This window comes from Coregonus lavaretus (assembly GCF_964263955.1).
Source record: "Coregonus lavaretus genome assembly, chromosome: 28".
NCBI lineage: Eukaryota > Metazoa > Chordata > Actinopteri > Salmoniformes > Salmonidae > Coregonus > Coregonus lavaretus.
The window spans coordinates 11,204,559-11,220,712 of record NC_140015.1 but is presented as its reverse complement, the minus strand read 5'-3'; the positions used below and the strand labels follow the sequence as shown (position 1 = coordinate 11,220,712).

The 16,154-nt window shown below is 46.8% G+C and overlaps 1 protein-coding gene across 2 annotated transcripts; it reads left to right on the top strand.

The window, feature by feature from the left end:
- Positions 1-1,409: 1,409 nt before the first annotated feature.
- LOC311104508 (116 kDa U5 small nuclear ribonucleoprotein component-like) lies at positions 1,410-14,858 on the top strand. Of its 2 annotated transcripts, none has more exons than XM_084146366.1 (26): positions 1,410-1,535; positions 2,138-2,250; positions 2,385-2,547; positions 2,661-2,739; positions 2,847-2,922; positions 3,036-3,101; positions 3,257-3,292; positions 3,394-3,484; positions 3,626-3,708; positions 3,928-4,094; positions 4,493-4,617; positions 4,804-4,867; positions 4,972-5,062; positions 5,546-5,681; positions 7,710-7,837; positions 8,288-8,481; positions 8,936-9,290; positions 9,451-9,533; positions 9,873-9,959; positions 10,413-10,539; positions 11,598-11,685; positions 11,778-11,896; positions 12,296-12,390; positions 12,567-12,720; positions 13,934-14,041; positions 14,174-14,858. In XM_084146366.1, the coding sequence occupies exons 2-26, from the start codon at positions 2,149-2,151 to the stop codon at positions 14,267-14,269; spliced, it is 2,913 nt and encodes a 970-aa protein (XP_084002492.1). In that variant the 5' UTR covers positions 1,410-1,535; positions 2,138-2,148; the 3' UTR covers positions 14,270-14,858. The 2 variants fall into 2 exon arrangements, with proteins under 2 accessions (XP_084002492.1, XP_084002493.1); XM_084146367.1 differs by having other exon boundaries at positions 1,419-1,535; positions 2,123-2,250.
- The last annotated feature ends 1,296 nt before the right edge of the window (positions 14,859-16,154 follow it).

Below are 16,154 nucleotides of genomic sequence, written 5' to 3'. Positions count from 1 at the left end.
ACAGGAAAAACTTAATTTTGAGTGCACTGGGCCTTTAAAATGTAACCCTACAAATCCATCTAACACATGCACTGGATTTCAGTTCAGAAATATCGATCCTGGGTAATTGTAATTACATTTTACTCATTTAGCAGACGCTCTTATCCAGAGCGACTTACAGTGCATACAATTTTTTATTTTTTTTCATACCCCCCGTGGGAATCAAACCCACAACCCTGCCGTTGCAAACGCCATGCTCTACCAACTGAGCTACATCCCTGCCGGCCATTCCCTCCCCTACCCTAGACGACGCTAGGCCAATTGTGCGCCGCCCCATGGGCCTCCCGGTCGCTACGACAGAGCCTGGATTCGAACCAGGATCTCTAGTGGCACAGCTAGCACTGTGCCTTAGACCACTGCACCACTCGGGAGGCCCTGAACAGGGCTCCGGGCTGATGCAACACCCAGAAACGGTGTTGCATTTTCTTTGGCATTGTATTCATGTAAGGTATCTGTGGCAAGAAATCAGTGGATTAATAATTGAACATATTTATGAAGATTTTACACTGTTATGGAGAGATGTATTGCTTGGATTCTTTACCTAAAATAGAAATAAGTAGAACATTTTTATGTAATTAATTTCATTATTCTTTTGGCAATATTTCATATTCACAAATGTAAATTTACAAACAAAACACCACATTTTATTACCTTACAAAAAGAAATTGAACTATATTTTAAGACAATGAAATACTCTACCAACAAAAAAGTTGTTAGAATTATGTGTGTATGCCCCTTAAGGTATTTGTGTAATGTGATATTGTACCTCCTAGCCCAACTGCCTTTTGTATATTCTTTATATATACTTGTGTTCCCCCGTGTACCTTTTGTATTGATTTGTTGTTAAAAAAAAAAATATATAGAAAAATATATGTAATGAACTAATAAAACAATTTAAAAAAAGAAAATAAATTATCATTTCAAAAATAAGAGATAACTAAATTGAGAAAAACAAATATCCGGGGTAATCTCGCTTGTTGCTTATGTAAAATATGCGCCTGCACAAAATAATCGTCTAGACTAGAGACTTCGCGCGCATGAAAATTTTCTTCCAAATATATTAGCAAATAAAATATTTTTGGACTGTAAATATTACATTATTTGCTAAAACAAATAACCATCGATACATTGTTTTTGTAGGTAGCTTAGTGGTTAAGAGCGTTGTGCCAGTAACCGAAAGGTCGCTGGTTCTAATCCCCGAGCCGACTAGGTGAAAAATCTGTCGATGTGCCCTTGAGCAAGGCACTTAACCCTAATTGCTCTTATCCAGAGCGTCTGCTAAATGACTAAAATTGTAAATGTAAACAAAAATATACAATCAGGCAATATGAAGATAGTCTACATTTGCGTGTCACCTACGCTCGACGTGCGTTTGCATTGAGGGGTCCTACATGTGCATGGTTTGGAAACAGGAGAGAAAAACATTGTGAATAGTTCAAATAACTAGGAAAAATAGCGATACAAATTTGAAACTACCGCTCGTTTTGCACATAAAGGTAAGTGTTTTTGTGCTGACCTACTCTCCAGAACAAGCTAGCTACTTTATTGTAGAAAAGCGAAACATCAACAAAAACGCAGCCTGTTCGTTATTCATTTAGCCGCTAACTAACTAGCTAGCTAAGAGAGTACTATCTGTTTATGAAGTTGCAAATTTTCGGCCTTTTCAAAGCGAACCATCGTTTTTGAGGTGTGAGTTTGATGGGTTTATTTTTCTCAATTTACCCGCCAATGCATGCAGTATCTAGCTAACATTAACGTGTAGTTCCTGTGTGTGTACCTGAAACGTTATACATTACATTTAAGTCATTTAGCAGACGCTCTTATCCAGAGCGACTTAAAGTTAGTGAGCGCATATATTTCATACTGGCCCCCCGTGGGAATCGAACCTACAACCCTGGCGTTGCAAGCGCCATACTCTACCAACTGAGCTACACAAGACTACTTAAACATCTGAATAAATAACACAGCTAACTAATTGCAGAATTCGAGTAGACAACATTCATTGGTTTGTAGAAGGTACTCTTTGCAGAAAGCAAAATCATGGGTGGGTGGGTGATGCAATTATAATGCTAATCCATTATAGTTTCCCCTTACTCAGTCCCTTTCACAATGGAGACGGATCTGTATGACGAGTTTGGGAACTACATTGGTCCAGAACTAGACTCTGACGAGGATGATGATCTGGAGGCAGACAACAGAGATGTGGATGAGGTTTGTTTACTGAAATCAACAGCCAGCCTAGACATGAATGCACATTACAATGCAGCCTAACCAAAATGAAGTAGGGGTGTTTATAATGTCTGGTCAATTCAAGACATGCTTGTGTCCCTCTCTGCTCTGTGAAGGCTGATGAGGATGATGATGATGAGCCGGCTGATGCTGATGAAGACGTCCCAGGGATGGAGGTAGTTCTGCACGAGGATAAGAAATACTATCCTACAGCAGAGGAAGTGTATGGGCCGGAGGTGGAAACTTTAGTCCAGGAAGAGGACGCACAGCCCCTCACAGGTCAGACACTACACATACACACAGTTTCAATAATACACACTCAAGCACATGGATGCATTCATTCAGAAATGGTAGTATTAAACTAATTCCCATTTTCTCTCCATCCCCATCAGAACCAATCATCAAGCCTGTAAGGAACAAGCAGTTCACTCTGATGGAACAGGAGCTGCCTTCCACTGTTTATGACATGGAGTACGTTCACCAGTTTCACTGTTGTAAACTAGACCTGCGTCTGTCTGTCTCTCTGTCTATACTCACAAATGGTTGATGTTTAACCCCACCTTTCCTCCTCTGTGCAGGTTCCTGGCTGACCTGATGGACAGTCCAGAGCTGATCCGTAACGTCACTCTGTGTGGCCACCTGCATCACGGCAAGGTCAAACACTCAGCATTTCACCTGCTTTAGTAACAGACCAGGCTAGATCATAGCTGTTAGTAGCTAGACTATTGGCCTTATTGTGATTTAATGGATTTGCTTCTTGTCTGCAGACATGTTTCGTGGACTGCCTGATTGAACAGACACACCCAGAGATCAGGAAGAGAGATGACATGGATGTGAGTTTACTCTCCAGCTAGACTACACTGCCCCAAACTTGCTGCTCACCTTTCATCCTAATTTGGAGAAATCCTCTAACCAGTTGTAATCTGAAATACTCTGTGTATACTGTAAATGAGCCATTAATTCACTGCGTTTTTCCTTGGTACTTCAGCTCCGTTACACAGATATCCTCTTCACTGAGCAGGAGGTAAGTTGTTGTTATTGTATTCAGAGCTATGACAATTAATGCAGAATTGTGTATCTCCCATATAAGTGCATTGTGTTGACTCCAATGGGGTGCCTCCACAGAGAGGGGTTGGTATCAAGAGCACCCCCGTCACAATGGTACTTCCAGACTCCAGAGGCAAATCCTTCCTCTTCAACATCATGGACACACCAGGTATGCAGGAATTGTAGGGGAAATTAAAAGAGTAATCAAGGGCGGTTGATTGATATAATTTACCGCCTCACTGTGTGTGATGTTAGGTTGGCTGCTTTAGAAAGGCAGAGCGGAACCTCATACCCTTTGACATCCCTGCAGGCCACGTGAACTTTTCGGATGAAGTGACAGCAGGCATCCGACTCTCCGACGGCATCGTACTTTTCATCGACGCAGCAGAAGGAGTGAGTCCTCTTACTTTTAATACTTTTTATTTTTAACTCAAATCCCCATTCACCTCTGCATCTCTGTATCTTGTGTCGCACTTCCATTATCATACTTTGCTTCAGTGTTTGGCCTAAAGACTCAGGCTTTTGTGTTTCCACCTCTGAGGCTTGGCCCCAAAAAGTCAAATGTACCATTCCTCCCATAACCCAGGCATCTGCCCCGCTGTGTGTCTTTAGGTGATGTTGAACACAGAGCGTCTGATCAAGCACGCAGTCCAGGAGCGTCTGGCCATCACCATCTGCATCAACAAGGTGGACCGCCTCATCGTGGAGCTCAAGCTGCCCCCTACAGACGCCTACTACAAACTACGCCACATAGTGGACGAGGTCAACGCCATGCTCAGGTACTGACGTGGGGAGAGCCTGATAACCATGGCTAGGGGCTAACACTGAGGGGTGTGGAGGAAAGGAAATATCGGAATGATTTCAGATGAGATTACTACCAACTGAGTCCCCTGTAGCTCAGTTGGTAGAGCATGGCGCTTGCAACGCCAGGGTTGTGGGTTCGTTTCCCACGGGGGGCCAGTATGAAAATGTATGCACTCACTAACTGTAAGTCGCTCTGGATAAGAGTGTCTGCTAAATGACTAAAATGTCAAATGTAAATGTAGCGCACAGAGCATTTGTAAAGAAGATTCTATTGCAGAGTGAAAACAAAAGTACTAGCATTGAGCGTAGCCTGTTGTAGTGTAGTGTCCAGTGTGTGTCGTTGACCGTGGCTCCTCTCTCCCCTTTCCCTCAGCACCTACTCTACAGATGAGAACCTGGTGGTGTCTCCTCTCCTGGGGAACGTGTGTTTCGCCAGCTCTCAGTACTGTGTCTGCTTCACCCTGGGCTCCTTCGCCAAGATCTACTCCGACACCTACGGTGAGACGACCTTCCCCCCAGAAAACAAGCACAGTTCCACACACTGGTCACTGTCTCCCACACCTCTTGATATGTCTAACTGTAAACACATTTCTGACTTGACTAGACCTGGTAGGTTCTCGTTTGAACCCTGCGAATAACTGTTAAAAAATACACTGTTGTTAACCCTTCTCTCTGGTGTTGCAGGTGACATCAGCTACACAGAGTTTGCCAAGAGGCTGTGGGGAGACATTTACTTCAATCCCAAAACGTAAGTGGCTTTCATTTAGGAACATTTAGACTTTTCATTTAGGGTCATTTAGACTTTTTGTCTGTAATGCAGAAAGATAACCCTGTTTTGCCTTCTCTCCTCAGGCGCAAATTCACTAAGAAAGCCCCCACTAGTAACTCCCAGCGTAGCTTTGTGGAGTTTGTGCTGGAGCCTCTGTACAAGATCCTATCCCAGGTAAGAACCCTTTAACCAATCATCTCCTAGAAAACAAGTCTTATACGCTACATGCACAGATTAGCACTTTTGTGTAGACATGTCTGTTCCCTCAAACACAGTATCCCCATGAGTCCAAAAAAGGAAAAGGTGATTGCATCTCCCATAAAAGACCGCAACAGTTTTTTTTTCAGTTCACGGTGCTCTTATTTAAAAGCTGACGCATTGCGACCTCGATCGGTCTTTGTCAGAAAAAGGAAGCTTTGAGAAAGACCGATCGAGATCGAAACACGTCAGCTTTTGAAATAAATAGGCGCACCATGAATTGAAAAGTGTTGTTGCGGCCTTTTATGGGAGATGCCATCACATTTTCTTGTTTGGACTACATTACTTTACCCAGAAGACCACCCTATTCCATAAGTAGCGCTAGCACATCTCAACATTACACTACACCAATGACTTATGGACTGCCCTCTCTCTCCCTCCCTTCTCTCTCTCTCCCAGGTGGTGGGTGATTGTGACACGTCTCTGCCTCGGGTGCTGGATGAGCTGGGGATCCACCTGGTCAAAGAGGAGCTGAAGCTCAACATCAGACCTCTACTCAGGCTGGTCTGTAAACGCTTCTTTGGCGAGTTCACCGGTACGTACGCCTCCCGCCACCCCTGTTTCCTCTCTAACCTCTACTGCCTCCTCATATACCGCTCAATAACTATATCTCATGTTTAATCTTATTCACAGAGGTCATTTACAGTTGAGACATGTTTATCTTCTGCCTAATTCTATTGTATGCGTTCTCATTATAGGCTCTTACTGTACGTTTGCGTACACGATGACTCACTGTATGTGGTTAAGCTATTACCTCTCTGGCCAGTGTATCTGCATACAGCCTTGGATAATCAGTGGTGTAATTGGACACAATCTTATGTTTCTGGTGAATGTGACAAACATACAGTGAGGGAAAAAAGTATTTGATCCCCTGCTGATTTTGTACGTTTGCCCACTGACAAAGACATGATCAGTCTATAATTTTAATGGTAGGTTTATTTGAACAGTGAGAGACAGAATAACAACAAAAAAATCCAGAAAAACGCATGTCAAAAATGTTATAAATTGATTTGCATATTAATGAGGGAAATAAGTATTTGACCCCTCTGCAAAACATGACTTAGTACTTGGTGGCAGCAGGTGGCTTAGTGGTTAAGAGCGTTGTGCCAGTAACCGAAAGGTCGCTGGTTCTAATCCCTGAGCCGACTAGGTGAAAAATCTGTCTGTGCCCTTGAGCAAGGCACTTAACCCTAATTGCTCCTGTAAGTCGCTCTGGATAAGAGCGTCTGCTAAATGATGAAAATGTAATGTAATGTTGTAGTTGGCCACCAGGTTTGCACACATCTCAGGAGGGATTTTGTCCCACTCCTCTTTGCAGATCTTCTCCAAGTCATTAAGGTTTCGAGCCTGACGTTTGGCAACTCGAACCTTCAGCTCCCTCCACAGATTTTCTATGGGTTTAAGGTCTGGAGACTGGCTAGGCCACTCCAGGACCTTAATGTGCTTCTTCTTGAGCCACTCCTTTGTTGCCTTGGCCGTGTGTTTTGGGTCATTGTCATGCTGGAATACCCATCCATGACCCATTTTCAAAGCCCTGGCTGAGGGAAGGAGGTTCTCACCCAAGATTTGACAGTACATGGCCCCGTCCATCGTCCCTTTGATGCGGTGAAGTTGTCCTGTCCCCTTAGCAGAAAAACACCCCCAAAGCATAATGTTTCCACCTCCATGTTTGACGGTGGGGATGGAGGAGAACAGGGTGAAAGTGTTGTGGTCAGATGAGACCAAAATCAAGCTCTTTGGCATCAACTCAACTCGCCGTGTTTGGAGGAGGAGGAATGCTGCATCAGACGGGCCTGTATATGTGCTTTCCTGAGCAGGGGGACCTTGCGGGTGCTGCAGGATTTCAGTCCTTCACGGCGTGGTGTGTTACCAATTGTTTTCTTGGTGACTATGGTCCCAGCTGCCTTGAGATCATTGACAAGATCCTCCTGTGTAGTTCTGGGCTGATTCCTCACCATTCTCATGATCATTGTAACTCCACAAGGTGAGATCTTGCATGGAGCCCCAGGCCAAGGGAGATTGACAGTTATTTTGTGTTTCTTCCATTTGCGAATAATCGCACCAACTGTTGTCACCTTCTCACCAAGCTGCTTGGCGATGGTCTTGTAGCCCATTCCAGCCTTGTGTAGGTCTACAATCTTGTCCCTGACATCCTTAGAGAGCTCTTTGGTCTTGGCCATGGTGGAGAGTTTGGAATCTGATTAATTGATTGCTTCTGTGGACAGGTGTCTTTTATACAGGTCAAGAGTGTGCTCCTAATCTCAGCTCGTTACCTGTATAAAAGACACCTGGGAGCCAGAAATCTTTCTGATTGAGAGGGGGTCAAATACTTATGTCCCTCATTAAAATGCAAATCAATTTATAACATTTTTGACATGTGTTTTTCTGGATTTTTTTGTTGTTATTCTGTCTCTCACTGTTCAAATAAACCTACCATTAAAATTATAGACTGATCATTTCTTTGTCAGTGGGCAAACGTACAAAATCAGCAGGGGATCAAATACTTTTTTCCCTCACTGTACTAATGTGAAGCCAAGCATGACCTCCCTCCCTCCCCCTGCAGGCTTTGTGGACATGTGCGTGCAGCACATCCCCTCACCACAGGGGGGCGCCAAGAACAAGATAGAGCACAGCTACACTGGAGGACTGGACTCAGACCTGGGGGAGGCCATGGCAGAATGTGACCCTGATGTGAGTGTGACGGAGTGGGAAACACAGGCCCTGGGGATGTGGGCTGGGGGTGAGAAGAGGCTAGAAGAAGACAGATGGTAGTTGGTTTCTAATAGGTGGAATCTGTTTCCAGTGTTAATTAATAGCCTCATTGCAACTGGAACCGCAATTAAGCAAGCGGGCGATCGGAATTGACTGGGAGTGAAGTGAGTTATAAAAAATATAAAAAATAGATGGAAGAAGCCAGGACAATGGAGGGCATTGACCACAAACATTCCAAATGCCCTTTAGAGATCCTCTAGCCAATAATGAAGTAAGGCTTGAGATGTAACAAATAGTTGCTTTTGAATTGTCACACTGCTCTGTTAGAAAAGGTTAATAACTAAGTTTATCTATTTCCTTTTAACCTCTTTCCTCTCTCCCTCCTTTATTGCTCGTTCTCTTTCCCCTCTTCTCTCCTCCTCCCATCAGGGTCCTCTGATGTGCCACACCACTAAGATGTACAGTACGGAGGACGGGGTGCAGTTCCATGCGTTTGGCCGAGTGCTGAGCGGTACCATCCAGGCGGGCCAGCCAGTCAAGGTGCTGGGAGAGAACTACACTCTGGAGGACGAGGAGGACTCACAGGTCTGCACGGTGGGACGCCTCTGGATCAACGTCGCCAGGTAATGGGTATCACTGTTAATATGCCACCTCGTGGACACATCATTTGGCTATTCTATCTATTCCGTACATGGTGCACTAATTTGGACCAGAGCTTTATGGGCCCTGGTCAAAAGTAACGCACTATATAGGGAATAGGGTGCCGTTTGGGACGAAGCCTGAATGTTCATTATAACAAGTTGTCGGTTATGTATTCATTAGTCAAACACCCCTTTGTGTTTCTTCCCTAGTCTCTGGTCCTCAATATTATAATAATTTGGTGGGTGCTTATATTTGTCCTATTTCACACATGTTCAAGTGTGTATTATACACGTGTGAATTGGAAATGTGTTTTTTGCGTATCTCAACTCCCCCTGAGACGTCAATAAATGACATCTCTAAGTGTTCAGTATGAGAAGTTGTCGGTCCTTTACACCAACAGTTCTAGCTCAAACCCCTTCATGTTCTAAACCACAGGTACCAGATAGAGGTGAACCGTGTGCCTGCTGGAAACTGGGTTCTCATTGAGGGCTGTGACCAGCCCATCGTCAAGACAGCCACCATCACCGAGCCCAGAGGGAACGAGGAAGCCCAGATCTTCCGGCCGCTCAAGTTCAACACGGCGTCTGTCATCAAGATCGCTGTGGAGCCAGTCAACCCGTCAGAGCTGCCCAAGATGTTGGACGGACTGAGGAAGGTCAACAAGAGCTACCCCTCCCTCACCACCAAGGTGGAGGAGTCAGGGGAACATGTTATCTTGGGGACTGGGGAACTCTACCTGGACTGTGTCATGCACGACCTGCGGAAGATGTACTCTGAGATCGACATCAAGGTCAGTTCTCGTTCTCTCACATGTCCTTTCACCCAATTGGAACAACATTCTCATCTTCCTGTATCGTAATTGTAACATCTTGAACAAAATACCCTTTGTCTGGTGTTATTCCTTGATTAGTTTTCCAGTACTGAATATCTCACTCTCCTCTTTCTCCCAGGTGGCTGACCCCGTGGTGACTTTCTGTGAGACAGTAGTGGAGACATCGTCTCTCAAGTGCTTTGCCGAGACGCCGAACAAGAAGTAGGCATCCACCATTATCTCCCATGGGTCACCATTGAACATTGAACTAGCCTACAGTACACTAAACAACCAGTGTGGACTGTGTGTGAATACCCAAATAGCACCCTATTTCCTTTTATAATGCACTACTTTTGACCAGTGGCCAGAGGGTTTTGACCAGACCTCATAGGGCTCTGGCCAGAAGTAGTGCACTATATAGGGAATAGGGTACCATATGGGTATATATATGCATTCTGTTTCATGTTGAGGTGTGATATTAGCGTGATGTGTCTAGACCAGCTGGATGGGAGACTGAGTGCTGTGTCTGTTTGACTGGCGGTTGTGTGTTTTGATTGACAGGAATAAGATCACCATGATTGCCGAGCCTCTGGAGAAGGGCCTGGCTGAGGACATAGAGAACGAGGTGGTGCAGATCACATGGAACAGGTACGGGACACACACACCTGCACACCACCTATTCATACAAAGAGTTCACCTGCTGTATCCTTCTAGCTGTCCACATATCAGTGTCTCAACCCAAACAGACACCTGCCATCACAGAACACCTGTCTTGACCATACCTTGAGGCCTATCCTCCTATCCACAGCTGTAGCCCTGTGTGTGTGTGTGTGTGTGTGTGTGTGTGTGTGTGTGTGTGTGTGTGTGTGTGTGTTTTTTGGAAGTGGACAGTGTCTGGCCCGCTGCATGCTGCTCATCTGTGAACCCATCTGGGCCTGGCATTGCCAACGTGAGCCACAGTGCCAAGGCAGTGACACATTTTAACTTGACATCCCATTAAACAAACTCTGTCCCCTCTGTTCCTCTTCCTGTCACCCCCCCACCCACATCCCCACGGACACCACTCACTAATCCTTGCTGTTGTTTAATCTCTGGTTCCAGGAAGAAGCTAGGAGAGTTTTTCCAGACCAAGTATGATTGGGATCTGCTTGCTGCCAGGTCTATCTGGGCTTTTGGGCCCGACACCACCGGGCCTAACATCCTGGTAGATGACACTCTGCCTTCTGAGGTGAGACCAGGGCTCTGGGGTCAGGCTGGGTAGGGATGGGCTAGGGGGGATGGGGTGTGGAGGGCTGGTGTTCTTGGGGTCAGGCTGGGTTGGGATGGGGAGAGTTGGGTAGGGATGGGCTAGGGGGGATGGGGTGTGGAGGGCTGGTGTTCTTGGGGTCAGGCTGGGTTGGGATGGGGAGAGTTGGGTAGGGATGGGCTAGGGGGGATGGGGTGTGGAGGGCTGGTGTTCTTGGGGTCAGGCTGGGTTGGGATGGGGAGAGTTGGGTAGGGATGGGCTAGGGGGGATGGGGTGTGGAGGGCTGGTGTTCTTGGGGTCAGGCTGGGGTGGGTTGGCCAGGCTTGGCTCTGAGGTGAGGCTCTGGGGTCAGGCTGGGGTGGGTTGGCCAGGCCAGGCTCTGAGGTGAGGCTCTGGGGTCAGGCTGGGGTGGGTTGGCCAGGCTTGGCTCTGAGGTGAGGCTCTGGGGTCAGGCTGGGGTGGGTTGGCCAGGCCAGGCTCTGAGGTGAGGCTCTGGGGTCAGGCTGGGGTGGGTTGGCCAGGCCAGGCTCTGAGGTGAGGCTCTGGGGTCAGGCTGGGGTGGGTTGGCCAGGCCAGGCTCTGAGGTGAGGCTCTGGGGTCAGGCTGGGCTGCTATGTGGGTCAGCCTGCCTGTCTCTAGGCCTAACTGTAAACAGACTGTCAGTGCGTGTTGGAGTGATTTTTGGACGAGTGCTCTCTAGCAGATGTGTGAAAATGCATCGATGGATGTGTCACTGTGTTGACCCTCTGTTGACACCGGCGTGATCATGGTGACATTGACCCATTGAATGGCACGGACAGCAGTGCCCGGTCATTGGGCGCAACAACCTCTGTCTTGTGTTAGTGTAATGCCTGGAAGTCAAGAAAATGTATGCTCAATGAGAACAATCAATCTCTCCATATTGATCTTTGATTGTTATGACACTGAATCACACTGTAGGGTGTAATGAAGGCATTTTTGTGTCCATTTGTATACAGATGTGTGTAGCTTTGCATGGGTGATATGTCTCCAGTATGTTGACGGTGTGTTGTTGTGTGCAGGTGGACAAGGCTCTGCTGGGCTCAGTTAAGGACAGCATCGTCCAGGGCTTCCAGTGGGGCACCAGGGAGGGGCCTCTGTGTGACGAACGTAAGTGTCTTACCACTCTTTATCTCTCTCACACACACACACACACACACACACACACACAATCACCTAACAGCTATACATCCCCTCCCTAGCTATCAGAAACGTGAAGTTTAAGATTCTGGATGCGGTCATAGCACAGGAGCCTCTACACAGAGGAGGAGGACAGGTCATCCCCACAGCCAGGAGAGTGGTGTACTCTGCCTTCCTCATGGTGAGATCATCCCTCTTCTCTCTTCCTCCCTCCCCCCCTTATCTCTCTCCTTTCTTCCATCTCTTTCATTAACTCTAGCTCCATCTCTTGTTTCCTATCCTTTTCCTCCTGAGTTTTTCTCCTGAGTTCCATTACCTTGATTAAAGTGCTGGTTTCTTCTGACTTGTTCTTTTTTTTATATTGGCGTGTCCCTCTTTTTCAAGTGTATCTCTCCTTTTTTGGTTCATTGCATCCCTCCATCATTGCCCGCCTCTCAGCTTCTCTTCTCTCTGACTTTCTCCACTGTTCTTTCCTCCCCTGACCTCTATCTTCTCTGCCACTGGCTCTCCCTCCTGCCCCCCTCTCCTCTGGTTCTCCTGATGGCTGTCCCAATTATTGTCCCTCTCCTGTCCCTCCCAGGCCACCCCCAGGTTGATGGAGCCCTATTACTTCGTAGAGGTCCAGGCCCCGGCTGACTGTGTGTCTGCTGTGTACACCGTACTGGCCAGACGGAGGTGAGCCCACAAACCACTAAATAACTATCAATCTACTCTGTACCATCCCAATTACCCCATCCATAACTTCTTGACTGACATTTTTAAACCTTTATTGTGCTGATTGCTCCGATGTGGTGGTTTTAGTTATTTTATTTGTTACAATTCTATCTGCTGTGTTTTGTATTGCGCTACAGAGGTCATGTGACCCAGGACGCCCCCATCCCCGGGTCTCCCCTCTACACCATCAAGGCCTTCATCCCAGCCATCGACTCGTTTGGCTTCGAGACTGACCTGAGAACACACACACAGGGACAGGCTTTCTCCCTGTCCGTCTTCCACCACTGGCAGGTAGGATCACACGGACGGACTCACGTGCACCCACTCACACTCATAGAAATGTGTGCCCTCTTTCTTTATGCCCACCAGCTGTGTTAACATACACATGCACACACACTCGGACACAATGAGATGCCAGAGTCACGAACCTCGTGCTCATGCCTGCCACTCTGTGTAAATTGGTTTTGATGCTGACTAGGAGGGTGTTGAGTCAGCAGCTATTGTGGACACTACAGTTGTCTCTGTCTTTCCCGCTGTGTCGTGTGTCTCGCTCCTTCTCTTTGGCTGTGTCAGGCAAAATTAATTTGCTCCCCTTGCCCTCATTTGCCCCAGCCTGCTTCCAGTCTCTCCTCTTCTGTAAACTGAAAGCAGGCTATTCCTCTCCCTCTCAGTAGCGTGATCATCACTTCCTCCCAGTGTGGTGTGGAGAAACACCATGTGGTGTGACGCTGTTTAGCGGTCCTGCTCCATCTGTTGATTGGGCTGCAGACGCTCCATTGATTTTCCTCCCATTCAATCTTTTCCCCCGCAGGCCTGGGGTTTTGTTATGGCACAGTCCTAGGATGTGGCCCAAATGGCATCTTATTCCCTATATAGGCTAGTGCACTAATATTGACCAGGGCTAAATAGGGAATAGGGTGCCATTTGGGACTGGAGCGCAGCGGAGGAGGGAGTGTGAGATTGCAGAGTTGGCCTTTAGAAAAGGTCACGAAACAGCCCTTTGGGGCCAGGAGATTCAGCCCCCCCCTCCCTCCTTGCTCTCCCTCCAACGGGCATGTAACATTTACCCATGAAAACGGGATTGAGGTGCCGGTGAAGATGGTAGGTTTAAGTAATCATTTTAAAACGCCATTCTACTCAGAACTAGATGTGCTAACGTTGTAGTGATGAAGATTGCGACCGAGACTGGGTGAGAAGGCGCTGCCGTGTTCGTTTTGGCTGGCTGTAGGGGACAGACATCCCCCTGACTCAGTAACATGGAGAACGCCGGCTGACTAGTAGAGAATAAATCATGCATTTGAGTGGTGAAAGGTTTAAGGACAGTGGTGGTGACTTTATTATTAGAAGTCTCTGCTCAGGTTTCAGCTTCTGTATGTCTAGTTGTCAGTGTGTGTATGATAATGTGAAGCTGTAGACTAGATGTGGAATTGACTAACTAACTGACCGTAGTCTTTTTATTTTCAACCCTCTCATGACCCCTGTTTCTACTCTCCTCTCCCCCCAGATTGTGCCTGGCGACCCCCTGGACAAAAGCATCGTTATCAGGCCGCTGGAGCCCCAGCCTGCCCCTCACCTGGCCAGAGAGTTCATGATCAAGACCCGCCGGCGCAAGGTACGTATACTGCCCCACCCCCCTCACCATGTCTGTGAGGGAAGGTGTGCTTTATTAAGTATGTACTGTTGTGCAAGGTCAGGCCAATAAGCATCACGACAATGTGACTGACTGTCCCTGGTTTCCATGCAGGGTCTGAGTGAGGATGTGAGCATCAGCAAGTTCTTTGACGACCCTATGTTGTTGGAGCTGGCCAAGCAGGACGTGGTGCTCAACTACCCCATGTGAGGTGTCAGAAGACAGGGAGACAACGAGCCAAGTAGTACCCTCCTCCACCAGCACCACACCACACTGTATGGGACTCAAAACCCCACTGAGGTGGGTGAACGTTGTCACAGAGGGAAGCAGGGTCTGCCAGTTTGGTTTCCTGCCTTCATGTTGGCGAGTTATGTAGACTTTGTTAACCAGGTGAGGTCACTTACCATCATCAATAACTTAAGTTCATCAATGAAGCATTGATATGGAACCAACAGACCCTGCAATCTCCTGTTAAGACTTTGCCCACCCGTGCTCTCCTAGGGAGGGACTTTTATTATGATATAACTGCATCTACAGTTGTAGGGGTTGGCGTGATGTGGGATAGCAACATCTCTGACACCTCTCGTCATCAGCACAATGAATAATACTGCTGAGGTGTTTCCCGTCTCATCAATGTCTTGTGTTCATTTTTTTTTACATGTATAAATTCCCAAATGTTTTGTAGATGTAAGATGACTTGAAAGCAGGCTTGATTGTTTGATGTTTTTTTTATTATGAAATTGGATGTCTTGCGTCTGGTGTAAGCCTGTTTTGAATAAAAACGAATCTACCTGTGAAATCTGTTTAACCAACCGAGGTCACTTTCTATTCGTCACTTCCTTCCAGGCATTTAGTTTGGTTCACATGAAAGGTCCTTTTCTGAAGTTACTGTATATACAGTGAGGGAAAAAAGTATTAGATCCCCTGCTGATTTTGTACGCTTGCCCACTGACAAAGATATGACCAGTCTATAATTTTAATGGTAGGTTTATTTGAACAGTGAGAGACAGAACAACAACAACAACAACAATAAAACGCATGTCTAAAATGTTATAAATTGATTTGCATTTTAATGAGGGAAGTAAGTATTTGACCCCTCTGCAAAACATGACTTAGTACTTGGTGGCAAAACCCTTGTTGGCAATCAGAGGTCAGACGTTTCTTGTAGTTGGCCACCAAGTTTGCACACATCTCAGGAGGGATTTTGATTCACTCCTCTTTGCAGAGCTTCTCCAAGTCATTAAGGTTTCGAGGCTGACGTTTGGCAACTCGAAACCTTCAGCTTCCGCCACAGATTTTCTATGGGTTTAAGGTCTGGAGACTGGCTAGGTCACTCCAGGACCTTAATGTGCTTCTTCTTGAGCCACTCCTTTGTTGCCTTGGCCGTGTGTTTTGGGACATTGTCATGCTGGAATACCTGTCCACGACCCATTTTCAATGCCCTGGCTGAGGGAAGGAGGTTCTCACCCAAGATTTGACGGTACATGGCCCCGTCCATCGTCCCTTTGATGCGGTGAAGTTGTCCTGTCCCCTTAGCAGAAAAATACCCCCAAAGCATAATGTTTCCACCTCCATGTTTGATGGTGTGGATGGTGTTCTTGGGGTCATAGGCAGCATTCCTCCTCCTCCAAACACGGCGAGTTGAGTTGATGCCAAAGAGCTCGATTTTGGTCTCATCTGACCACAACACTTTCACCCAGTTCTCCTCTGAATCATTCAGATGTTCATTGGCAAACTTCAGATGGCCCTGTATATGTGCTTTCTTGAGCAGGGGAACTTGCAGGCGCTGCAGGATTTCAGTCCTTCACGGCGTAGTGTGTTACCAATTGTTTTCTTGGTGACTATGGTCCCAGCTGCCTTGAGATCATTGACAAGATCCTCCCGTGTAGTTCTGGGCTGATTCCTCACCGTTCTCATGATCATTGCAACTCCACAAGGTGAGATCTTGCATGGAGCCCCAGGCCGAGGGAGATTGACAGTTCTTTTGTGTTTCTTCCATTTGCGAATAATCGCACCAACTGTTGTCACCTTCTCACCAAGCTGCTTGGCGATGGTCTTGTAGCCCATTCCAGCCTTGTGTAGGTCTACAATCTTG

Excerpts from the sequence above, each read along its gene's own strand:
- LOC311104508 (XM_084146366.1), top strand. The coding sequence starts at position 2,149 with ATGGAGACGGATCTGTATGACGAGTTTGGGAACTACATTGGTCCAGAA. Across the intron at positions 3,709-3,927 it reads TCATCGACGCAGCAGAAGGA|GTGATGTTGAACACAGAGCG; the intron begins GTGAGTCCTCTT and ends GTGTGTCTTTAG. Across the intron at positions 9,960-10,412 it reads GTGCAGATCACATGGAACAG|GAAGAAGCTAGGAGAGTTTT; the intron begins GTACGGGACACA and ends CTCTGGTTCCAG.